This window comes from Sorex fumeus, unplaced genomic scaffold, assembly GCF_029834395.1.
Source record: "Sorex fumeus unplaced genomic scaffold, SorFum_2.1 ptg000018l, whole genome shotgun sequence".
In the NCBI taxonomy this organism is placed as follows: Eukaryota; Metazoa; Chordata; class Mammalia; order Eulipotyphla; family Soricidae; genus Sorex; species Sorex fumeus.
In genome coordinates this window covers 11,581,841-11,594,306 of record NW_026606075.1, presented here as the reverse complement: position 1 = coordinate 11,594,306, position 12,466 = coordinate 11,581,841, and the positions used below count along the sequence as shown (strand labels likewise).

The following is a 12,466-nucleotide window of genomic DNA, read 5'->3' as shown; positions in this document are numbered from 1 at the left end:
TTAGATACCAGTTTAATGCTTTTGTTTTCAAATTTATATTTTTCTGTGATTTATGCATTTTTATGTTTTCTGTACATTATTTAGCACAAACATATATGTATAGCTTTAAAACAATTTATAACGTGTAGTTTCTTTGATAGCACAATTATAAGGATTTTAATTGATATAAATTTTTTGCAGGATGATATACCAGAACTAGAAGAATATTTCTTTGTGAATTTAACTTCCGTTGAACTTATCATGGCTCCTCTAACTTCATTTCCTCCTAGACTAGGTAAAATGGGCTTTTGTTTTTGGTTTCTTTTAACTTGAACTGAAGTTAGTAATGATCAGAGGTGATCATTGGAATGTGAATTTCATCTATATATGAAAATATAATGTACTTTTCAGATTTAATTTGGAGACTAATATATTTCAATATTGCACATTGGATAGTATAAAATGTTTTGGAATTATATAAAATTATTAAATTTATACCCATTGAATAAATTTATAATCATCAAAGTAAAGTACATTCTTTGGGAGATATTTTCTTTAACAAATTTGGTTAGTTAGTTCCATGGTTAACTATGCACCAGATAATTTGATTTAATTGCTTTTTAGTTGAGAAGAACTTTTGTTTGATGTGCTGTGCATCCTGTTTTAATGGACCTTTGTATCTTTTTCTTTTCATGCTTTGGAAAAGACTCAATTTATAACAGACTAAAAGTAAAACTAATATCTCAGTGTAATTTAATGCAGATCACTTTATAAAGATATATCTCTATTTCTAAAGAATAAACCTCCACTTATACTTCAGAATTCTTTTGGAGGTGAGGGGGATGGGAGAGGGAGGTTTGTGCTCAGGGCTTACCACTGGTTCTACACTCAGTAATTATTCGTGGCATTCCTCAGGGTATGCCAGGGATTGGACCTTGGTCGGCAGCATGCGAGGCAAACGCCCTACTTCCTCCTGTACTCCAACCCTGCAGTTTAGACTTTTTTTTTTTTGCAGTTTAGACTTTTAATGTTGGGAAATGACTCTGGCACTCCTAGGGCAGATAGCAGAGTAGGTGTGATTATGAATATCACTGAGGTGGCCTGTCCTGGTCAGAAGGTCTCCACGCAGAGGGAAATTAGTCTGGGCTAACGGATGAAAAGTATAGTCAAGAGCAGTGACCTGAGAGGTAGGGCTCCTTTACTTCTGAGGCCCTGTAAGACAGCTTCGAAACTATAAAGAGAATTATGCACTTTTAATATACCATTGTTTGAAAATAATTTCTTTTTGTAAAAGACGTGTATAGTTCGTATGACTTGGTTGTCTGCACCGGTAATGATTATAAGATAATTGAAGCCCATGCTAAGGAAACTAACAAAATGCTGCGTATTTCTTTCATATTCAGATATGAGGCAATTTGTATGATTAAGTTTTGCTTGGGTACTTTTTAGTACTCCCCCAATCCCACTTAAAGTGCTTTGTATGTTAGTGGCAAAATTACTTGGCTTCCCATTATACTGATGAAGATGTGGAAGCCAAGAGAAAGTAAGTGATTGACCCCAAGTTAAGGCAGCGAGGTAGTGGTGGATGGGACCTTCTTGCTCTCTGTTCCTAGTCTGATGGGCATCAACTTTGATAGTGTTCTTCACACAAATAATTATATTTTCCCCTTTCCTTCTCCACTGGGCACATATTATTATTTTAAATATCCTATATTAGAATAGACTCTCTGAAATTAAAAACGTAAAGAATAAGATATGAAAAAATAAAAGCCTTATGGGCAGAGTAGTAGTCCAGCAGGTAAGGTGCTTTCCTTGCATGTGGCAACCTAGGTTCAATCTCTGACACCACATATGGTCCCCAAACTCTGCCAAGAGTGATCCCTAAAGTTCAGAACCAGGAGTGAGCCCTGAGCACTGCCAGGAGTGACAAAAATGGAGTAAATAAAATAGTCAGAAGATTATTTATATTAACTATTAGTTAATATAACTAATTTTCATGAATATAGTTGTATATTTTGGTAATATAGTGAACTTGTGCCAAATTTTTTAAAAAAGGAATGAGACCATGACCTCAATTTGTTTCTTTATTTTTGAAGGGGGTTCATTGGGGGTTGGTTTGTGGCCACACCTGGTGATGCTCAACGGTTATGCCTGATTGTGTACTAGGAATTACTCCTGGCAATGCTCAGGGCACCATATGGGCTGCATGGAACCGAACCCTGGTCAGCTGCATGCAAGGCAAATGTCTTATTCGCTGTACTATCATTCTGGCATTCGATTTATTTCTTAATTTCACTAAACCTTTTCTGCATTTTTTTCTAGTTGCCTCAACTTCTGTTTCTTATTGCCTCCTTTATTTGTCTCTGTGTCTCCATGTCTCTGTGTATGTATCTTTGTATGTGTCTTTGTGTCTGTTCTCTCTCTCTCTCTCTCTCTCTCTCTCTCTCTCTCTCTCTCTCTCTCTCTCTCTGTCTCTCACACACACACTCACACACATCTGGCTACTACACCTGGTAGTGCTCAGGGCTCAGAGATCACCCCTGGTGTGTCTCAGGGACCATGTGGGATTTTGTGGATTGAGCCAGGGGCCACTGCATACAAGGCATGTTCCCTATTCACTGTCCTATCTCTCTGCCCTCCCTCCCCACCCCTTGGTCTCTTTTCCATTTCTGTTTTCCTTTGTGTTACTTCCTTTATTTCTCTTTCCTTGTGCTTTTGGTTTGGGCCACATTCAGCAATACTGTGGGGCTCCACTCATCTCAGTGTCGGAGAGTATGATATGCTCCCCTGCTATGCTTGGGGCAGAATGTGTTAATTGGATTAAAATAACGAAAATAAACCAAATCCTTCCTCAATCCTTTTTCATACTGTTCTCACTTGATTCAATTTCTTAAGTCAGCAATTCTTATTAACAGAAAATTCCTTTATTCAACTGTTACCAATGTTTATTGTTTTAAAAGCATTTTTTAAGCAATGTATTCTAGGAATCATACAATCACCGAGGCATTGTTTTTAATTTATGTGACAAACAGTTCTCTTCAGTAATTTATCCTATTCAAAATGTATTTCTGTGTGTTTTTCAGATTCAGAGGGCTTGACTGCACAAATTATTATTGACGCCAATGATGGTGCTCGAGGCATTGTTGAATGGCAACAGAGCAGGTCAACCCAAGGCTGTGTGAAAAATCCTTTCCTGAGTTTTAGATCTTTGCTACCAGATAAACTCTTAAAAGGAAAAAGAAAATAATATTGTCCTGTGTTTTTCTAGATTTGAAGTAAATGAAACCCAAGGGAGTTTGACATTGGTCGCCCAGAGGAGCAGAGGTGCACTTGGCCTTGTTTCCTTGTTTGTGTATGCCCAGAATTTGGAAGCACAAGTGGAGCTGGATTATGTCTTCACGCCAATGGTAGGGTTCAAGATTGATCACAGATACCCTATGTAAATTCATTTTTAATCATGATTTCTTGAAAATAATGATGACTTGGGTCCTGTACCAGTCAGAACCAAAAACTAAAAGTAATGAACAATTATACATTCTATAGTAAATTAGGACAGAAGAGTTTTACATGGGAAAGTAGTTGCCTTTGTTATCTTAGGAAAGTATCTAAATCACATTTTTACTATAATCAAAATACTCTTCTGTATTTTTTCATTTATTAGTTTTTGTAACATGTACTATTTATTAAACTTTTATTTCATTTTTAATACTAGAGAGAAGCCGTTTATCCTGTTGAGTTTCTGTCATTAGAACACCCTCTTGGAACATTTTTCATGCTTTTTGAAAATGTTAACTTTCATTCCTTTAATCTGTTGAAACAACTTTAATGCTTTAAAAAATGTTTATTGTGTCTTCATGCCTCTTATTCCTTAACAAACTTCATTCTGTTACTTTTAGTGACTTAATATTTTAAATTTATATAAAATAAATACAAAAAAGTAGCACTGCACCGTACTATTGTCCTCCCGTTGTTCATCGATTTGCTCAAGTGAGCACCAGTAACGTCTCCATTGTGAGACTTGTTACTGTTTTTGGCATATCGAATACGTCGTGGGTAACTTGCCAGGCTCTGCCCTGTGGGCAGGACACTCTCAGTAGCTTGCTGGGCTCTCTGAGAGGGACGGAAGAATCGAATCTGAGTTGGCCTCATGCAAGGCAGACACCTACCTACTGTGCTATCGTTCCAGCACACAAAATAGTAAAATATATTAATTAAATAGATCATCTCCAAATAAGAAAAGTATCTCTATAAAACACTTTGTTCTTTATATTCAGAGTTGTATTATAATTTCTTTCCAAGTATGCTTTGAAAACCCAAAACTATGTTATCTACTTCAATTTATTTTGGCCAGATTCTTCATTTTGCTGATGGAGAAAGGCATAAAAGTGTTGACATCATAATTTTTGATGATGATATTCCAGAAGGGGATGAAAAATTTCAGCTGATTTTAGCATATCCTTCTCCTGGATTGGAATTGGGGGAAAATACAATAGGTAATTAATAATTTCTTATATACAGCTCTCTTGCTTTCATGCAATTTTCTAAAATAGAGGCAGATATGAAGAATTAGACAGTTTTGAGAAGAATAGTAGAATCAAACTTGTAGGGTGATTATTAGTATAGGTTAAGCTAGTTTGTAAGTGCTCAGTAGCTATTTTAGTTATTTGCAACAATAAAATATAGAAATCTTTTTTATATTTGAAGTATATGTAGCATAGCATATGTTTTAAACTCATTATTCCTACTAATGTTTTTCTCTTGTGCTTTTTCAAAAAGGCTATCATGCCATTCAGAAAATAGTGACACTTTTTCTTTATACTTTTATACCTGTTACCTAGCTGATACTTTTAGAAAATGTGGAACAATAGCAGTCATGACAGGTATAATTGTCTTTTTCTATTTGGCAAGTGTGATGTTTCACATATAATGTTTTGCATTAAATTTGATAATTTGCAACTGCTTTCTGAGAGACTTGAGGAAACTGCCCTTAATTCCAAAGTCACTGATTAATTTTTATATTAAATGAGTGAATATGGAATTTTAATCAGTGATTTCAATATTCTCCTTTTTTTTCCTAAGGTAGCTGGACAAGTGTTGGCTTAGTTTTCAATGAGACATATTCATACTTCCTAACTTAATAACTCATCCTGTGGATGTTTTTGTATTGACAGCATTGATTACTATCCTTGCTAATGATGATGGCCCTGGAGTTTTATCATTTAACAACAGTGAGCATTTTTTTTTAAGAGAACCAACAGCTGTCTATGTACAGGAAAGTGTTGCTGTATTGTCTGTTGTTCGAGAACCCGCACAGGGACTCTTTGGAACTGTGACAGTTCAGTTCATTGTAACGGAAGTGAATTCTTCGAAAGAGTCCAGTGATCTGACTCCTTCCAAAGGCTATATCATCTTAGAAGAAGGTGTTCAATTCAAGGTATTGTATGAACACTTATGAACAAAAAATGTTTACATTTAGTACTTACAAAGTCATTTTTACTTAAAGAAGCAACCTAGGTTTAATAAACCTGATGAGGTTGTAGGTAAATGTATGATGATGTTGTTATGTGAAAGTGCTATGAGCAAACAGGAAAAATTTGCTCTGATAATAAAATTGTGAAATGTAATAATAATAAAATTATGTATTCTATATAAACTTTCAAGCATATTTAAATAGCATATTTAACTTTATATTATCTATGAGCCATAAATAAAAGGAAACTAAGCCTTTTTTGTTGAGGTTATTAAACCTTGGGTAATCAGTTCTTTTTGTCACATATACATTGAACATAATATAATTCTTACATTAGAATGTTTGTTTGAGATGCATATATACAATGGGAACACTTTTTTTATAGAAAATGCTAGATTGGAGAGATGCATATATACAATGGGAACACCAACTTTTTTTATAGAAAATGTTAGATTGGAGAGATAAAATGAGTATTAATTATAAAATATATTTTATACTTACAGAAGTTTACCTTCTAACACATCCCTTTTGATTATATTAAAGTTGCATAGAACTGAAGCAATAGCACAGCTGTAGGGCGTTTGCCTTGCGCACTGCTGGCCCAGCCTACCCGGGTTCGATTTCTCTGCCCCTCTCAGAGAGCCCGGCAAGCTACTGAGAGTATTCCGCCTGTAGGGCAAAGCCTGGCAAGCTACCCATTGCTTGAGCAAATCGATGAGCAATGGGAGGACAGACAGATAAAAGAGAATTAATTTAAATATAATAAATGTTAGACTAGAATGAGCAGTTGTATAACCAAAGGAGGATAACGAATTAAAAGGCAAGAAAAATAACAATTTTTAATCTTAGTGCTGTTTTCAAATGTCATATAATTTATTTTTAGTGACTTTTATGTAGTATATCTCTGTTGAAAATTTTGGAAGTAGTAACTTGAAAAAGTTAACCATACATCTGGGGATTAACATTAAATTAGAGTTAGTTTTTTCTAAAACATTATTCTGTTGTCAAAACTAAGCAAGTTTCTCTTATGTGTGTACAAAAATCCTGTATTCTAGTTTATTGTATATTTTGATTTTGATTTCAGGCCCTACACATTTCAGCCGTATTGGATACAGAACCAGAGATGGATGAGCATTTTGTTTGCACCTTGTTTAACCCAACAGGAGGCGCGAGACTTGGGGCGCAGGTTCAAACCCTGATAACAGTTTTGCAAAACCAAGCCCCTCTGGGGCTATTCAGTATTTCTGCAGTTGCTAATAGGTATTGTTTATTCATAAGGAAATTATAATTTCTGAACCTAAGAACTTGTTTTTCAATATAAAGAAAGGAGGAAATCAGTCTGACCTAATGCTATAGGAGACTTTTCACATAAATTCCAGTAGATCCGGAGAGGCCTTAGTTCCTCCCACAAATGGGAAGTACATCAAAAAAAAAAACCAGAATAATGTTCTACAAAATAATGTATTGGAATTTGTATTTTCTCAGAGGTCACCCTTTGTAGACTAAGATGTGCCCTATTTTGTGTTTTCAGTAATAATGAAAAGTGAGAAATTATGTAGTTACACAAATCAAATAAATGACTCTTTGAACATATGTCAATGATTGTAGTTTTAAAATTCTATCTGGAAATTGACTAGTAGTGTTTTTCTATCTAATATTTAGTTCTTTCATTGATAAAAATAAGAATTTTCTGAATCATCTTTTCTCTAAAATAATTTTTGTTTCTGTAGGAAGAAACTTAGAAGAGTGACAAAGTTTTAATTTTTAAAGAATATCTTTAGTATGTTTAGGTTTTTATTATGCAGTATGAAATTACTGATTATTATTTTTTTTTTAATTTTTTTTATTAGTGAAACACCATGAGGTATAATTGTAGATTTACAATTTTTTGTGCTTGGGTTTGAAATTACTGATTATTGACCCAATATTTTATTATGGTCAGTATCAGAGTGTTGCATTTGTACTTTTAATAACATTTTCATAAATGCATAATTTACCTCTAGAGTCTAGTTTTCCTCCTACTTAATATGTTGATGGATTGTACTTTGAGTTATATAAACCTAAAATTGTATTAAATAATACCAGCAAAGTGATGTATATTTAGATCTCCAGAAAATAAACTCTAACTGCTTTCCATGATCTGTTTCATGTAGAGACACCTCTATAGATGTTGAAGAAACCAACAGGACTATCTATTTAAATGTGTCACGTACGAATGGCATTGATTTAGCTGTGAGTGTGCAGTGGGATACCATATCTGAAACAGCATTTGGCATGAGTATGTTTAATTTTATATACATATATTTTTTTGCCCTGAATTATGCTATGCTTTTATCAATTGGAAATGGAGATCCAATTTTGATTGTACCCCAAAATATTATCATGTGACATGATACTAAATTCATGGGATTTGTAACTGAAGAAGGGGTGACAGAAATAAATAATCTAGGCTGGAGAGATAGTACCAAGGGTTAGGCATTTGCCTTACACAGTTAATAAAATAATGCACAACAGTGCTCGGGTTGGATCCCTGGTTGGATCGCCAACATTTTGTCTGGTTCCCTGAGAAGTGGTAGGAGAGATCCCTGAGCACAGAGCTAGGAGTATTTCCTGAGTATCGCCACACATGTCCCCCCAAAAGCAAAAAAAAATAAAATATGTGTAGCTAAAAGTAATATAAATGTCCTTTTAAAAAAGTTTTAAGTGATGGAGAACATACCAAAGTGCCTCCCTGCAATATCAGTTTTTGAAGATCAAAGTATAAGTAGGGATTAATTATGAAAACACCTATACTGGGGCAGCATGGAGGAGAAACTGCAAAGTTTTGAGGGAGCATCTGGAGGCATAAAGGAAGCAGATAAGAGGAAATCTTTAGAGGGGACTTTGGGCTTAGTAGGGAGGAGGAGGTGTTGAACTTTTGATGTTATAGCCAATACCAAACAAAATTGAAAAAACTTGAACTTGACCACATATGACCGAAATCTCAAGGTTGTTTTTTTTATCATCTGACTTATTTTACCATGTGATTCAAAACAAATAAACAAATGAAATTCTAAAACATAATTTTACTACACGGAAAAGATGGTCAGTACCAGAAAGGAAGCAGGCAGGAGAATCTACAGAATGGGGAGAAGAGTCAACTGTGTCTGTGATAAAGGAGGGAACTAGAATTCTGGTGCCAAACATATATGGATATTAATCTGTAATAATGCACAACTGAAACCCATGGAACATTATAAACTTATAGCTACTTAATAAAAGGTGAATTGAAAAAAAAGAACTTCAAGCTAAAGGTGCATCGTGAATGTTAGTCTTTATTTTAAGGTTTAATGGAAGGTCTTTGGTTTAGACATGGATATAGTTAATCTGTATGTGTGATTTTAAATGATCACATTTGCATTTTAAAGATATCATTCTGGCTGTCACATAAAAATGGATTGGCACAAAAGGAAGTCTAGGACAGAAAGAAAGGAACCAAAGGCATCTGAAATGATAACTTGGCCTGGGTAATACTTTAGGCAAGAGGAAGGTGTTATTGATGAGGGAAATAAAACTAGTGCAGTGTAATATGCTTTTAGTTGAGTTACTTTTAAGAAGACATTTCTTTAGATTTAAAGGAAGGCCTCATTAGGACACATAAATCTTAGAATCTTCAGCATTCACACTGTGTTTAAAATCTAAGAAATGAATGTAGAAATCAGGAAAAAGAGGATAGACTGACTGAGATCTGAGAAGTCTCTAGTACAGTGGCTACGCAGAGGGTAGTTCCATAGCGAAGGACTTCAACCGTGTGGTTATAAAGTCAAAGGACTGTACTTAGCAGGATTTTATAAAAGAGAAAGTGGCAGACCATTGGAATAAACACACATAGACACACAGACACACAGACACACACACACACACACACACACACACACATATAGTTAAGAAAGGAAAGTCTTGGGGCTGGAGTGATAGTACAGCGGGTAGGGCGTTTGCCTCATGGCAGACCCGGGTTCAATTCCCAGCATCCCATATGACACCCTGAGCACTGCCGGGAGTAATTCCTGAGTGCATGAGCCCCTGTGCATCTCCAGGTGTGACCCAAAAAGAAATAAATAAATAAATAAATAAATAAATAAATAAGAGAAGGAAAGTCTTTTCTACAAATGATGCTGGGAAGCTGGTTCCCTTATGCAGAAATCCAGGGCCCTACCCAGCAGTGCAGGGGCCTCCAAGGCCTCTGCAGGTGGTACCCCCGGGAACTTGAGTTAGCAGTCAGGACCTGCTGCATCAAGGTGTTCATCATAACTCCTGTACTGGCTCTCCAACCCCAACAAAAGATTATAATTTTGCAATTTTGGTTATGTTTTAGTCTTTGTCAAAGTTTACTAAAAAATTATGTTGAGCATATTTCTCTTTAAAATGTATTTAGAGGGGCTTGGAGACATAGTACAGCAGGTAGGGTGCTTTCCTTGCAGAAGACTTACCCGGGTTTGACCCCCCGCATTCAATATGGTCCCCTGAGCACTACTGGGACTAATTCCTGAGTGCAGAGCCAGGAGTAGCCCCTGAGTATTGCCAGTTTGTGAGTCCCTCAAAAAAAAAAAACTAAACAAAAAAGCATTTAGTTACATAGATATTTTGGAATACTAGTATAGAGCTCTGAATCAACAATTTTGATTTAAATTAGAAAAAAATTTTTATTATTATTTTTTTTAATTTCTTTTTTTTTCTTTTTTATTAGTGAAACACCATGAGGTACAGTTGTAGATTTACAAATTTTTGTGCTTGGATCTCGGTCATATCACGATCAAATACCCATCCCTCCACCAGTGCCCATTTTCCACCACCAGGATAATATCCCTCCCCCCCCATCCTCCCATCCCCCCATCCCCCCCTGCCACTGTGGCAGGGCATTCCCCCCTGTTCTCTCTCTCCTCCTGGGCGCTGTGATCAGCCAAAGAGGCATTGAGTGGCGAACATGTTCAGTCCAGTCTACTTTCAAGCTGCATCTCCCCTCCTGGGAGGATCCTCCAAACACCCTCCACTTGGTGTTCCCCTTTCTATCTGAATTGTCCTTTCCCCTAGAATACCCAGCTGGCCTCTAAGTTATGGAGTAATTCTCCTGGTGTTGCTCTCAGCTATTCTTGGGTATTAATCTCATAGAAAAAAATTATTTTTTACTGCTGTTTTCAATTTCCCTAGCTTTAGCTCCTCTTTTCTGTTTCTCATGTACACAGTCTCTCATAATTACCTTTTTTAATTATTAACTCATTGGTCTCACCATATAAATGATGAAGAGAGTATGGGAGACGTGTTCTGCTTCTTATATTATTTAAGAAAAATAAATCATAATTTATATTTTCCAGGAGGAACTGATGTTGTATTCTCCATAGTCCAAAGTTTTTTTGATGTATCTGCTTCTGGCTGGTGTTTCTTCACTTGGGAAGACTCGGTATATGGTGTGATGTTAAGAAAATTGTCTTCTACTCTCTACCGATGGCAAGGAGTTTTTACTCCAATTCAGGTAAGATTTACTTACATTGCATGCAGAAATTTAAATGTACATGTAAACTTTGGATGCCTCATTCATTATTGTTAACCTTTTCCCTTATTTCTCAGGATTTAAATATAGAAAATCCTAAAACTTGTGAGGCCTTTAATATTGGCTTTTCCCCCTATTTTGTCATTACTCACAAAGGAAGAAATGAAGAAAAGCCTTCTGCTAATAGTGTATACACATTCACATCTGGATTGAAATTATTTCTGGTAAAAAAAAATTCACTTTTTTTTTTTGTAGGGGTTACCAAAGTGCGTTTGTGGCAGATGAAAAGTAGAGGAAGATTGGTACTTGGGTGGTGTGATAATACACATTTTGAAAGGGTGTGGAACTGTATCCCTATAAAATATATGGTATTGTAAACCGATATAGCCTCAGTTAAAATATTTATTTAAAAAATCCAAAGATGCAAGAAAAATTTTATTTGTAAGTGATCTAAATAGAAAACAATTATGTTCTTTGTTAATGTGGAAAAGGACTGTTTTGCAGGTTGATACATATTAGTCATGTGTCTTAATCGGAATATTTTTTATTTTCTTGAGAAACAAATATTTAGGTTTTAGGAGATTTTTCAAAGTTTTGAACTTTTCATACTAATACTATTACTGTTTTAAGAATCTTTCTTTAGTTCTTCTATAAAAAAATTTCTCTCGCTCTTCTCCTTCTAGGTACAAACAATCATTGTTTCAGAAAGCTCTCAAGTAAGATATTTTACGGCAGATGGCCAAGATTATTTAATTGTTGGAAGTCAAAGAAAAGGTTCTGCATTATCTCAGGTTTGATTTCTCTTCTGATGAATTTCTTTTTAAGCAATTATTGGAACTCAGCAAAGATGTGGTTTTTAATAAAATGATCATTTAAATGTGGTGACTTGAAAATAGAATGCAGATATTGATTAAGGTTAATTTTTAAACAATAGAGTTGTAGATACCTTCTCCGCACACCTGAAGGTACCGGCAGAGGGACAAAGGCACGTGGGTTCCGGGGCCGAGATCTCCAAGCCTACTCAGATTGGAGTCAAGCATTCTCTACCCAGATCCTCCAAATTCCAGTAGGCGGGGGTCACACCCACCAACTGGCCCCTTGGCGCCGTGTAATCCCATCAGCGGCCAAGACTCAGAGACTCGCATCCGCGCATCATCTTATTATGACATCTCATTCTACTTTGACAAACTGGCAGGCTACCGAATGTAGCCTGCCCACACGGCAGAGTCTGGCAAACTCCCCGTGGCTTACCCAATATGCCAAATACCAGTAACAATGATGGGTCTCATTCTCCTAAAGAGCCTTGAATATAATCTCAGGGCTAGGATGAAGGAGACGTTACTGGGGCCTGCTCGAGGCAATCGACGAATAACAGGATGATCTGTGATCTGTGAGAGTTGTAGATAACATAATATCTTCAAGAGTCAGACAAATGCAATTTAAGCATGAGCATCTAATAAGAATATAATTGCGTTGGGAAACTTGAAGAA

At 35.8% G+C, this 12,466-nt stretch overlaps 1 protein-coding gene across 1 annotated transcript in view; it reads left to right on the top strand.

The window, feature by feature from the left end:
* ADGRV1 (adhesion G protein-coupled receptor V1) overlaps window positions 1-12,466 on the top strand; it is a 561,793-nt gene that overhangs the window by 111,443 nt on the left and 437,884 nt on the right. The window contains exons 38-47 of the mRNA XM_056112517.1: window positions 181-274; window positions 3,063-3,141; window positions 3,248-3,386; window positions 4,331-4,472; window positions 5,151-5,413; window positions 6,534-6,709; window positions 7,603-7,727; window positions 10,801-10,958; window positions 11,054-11,200; window positions 11,660-11,767. Of these exons, the coding sequence (XP_055968492.1) occupies window positions 181-274; window positions 3,063-3,141; window positions 3,248-3,386; window positions 4,331-4,472; window positions 5,151-5,413; window positions 6,534-6,709; window positions 7,603-7,727; window positions 10,801-10,958; window positions 11,054-11,200; window positions 11,660-11,767 (1,431 nt within the window). The remainder of the gene's footprint in view (window positions 1-180; window positions 275-3,062; window positions 3,142-3,247; window positions 3,387-4,330; window positions 4,473-5,150; window positions 5,414-6,533; window positions 6,710-7,602; window positions 7,728-10,800; window positions 10,959-11,053; window positions 11,201-11,659; window positions 11,768-12,466) is intronic.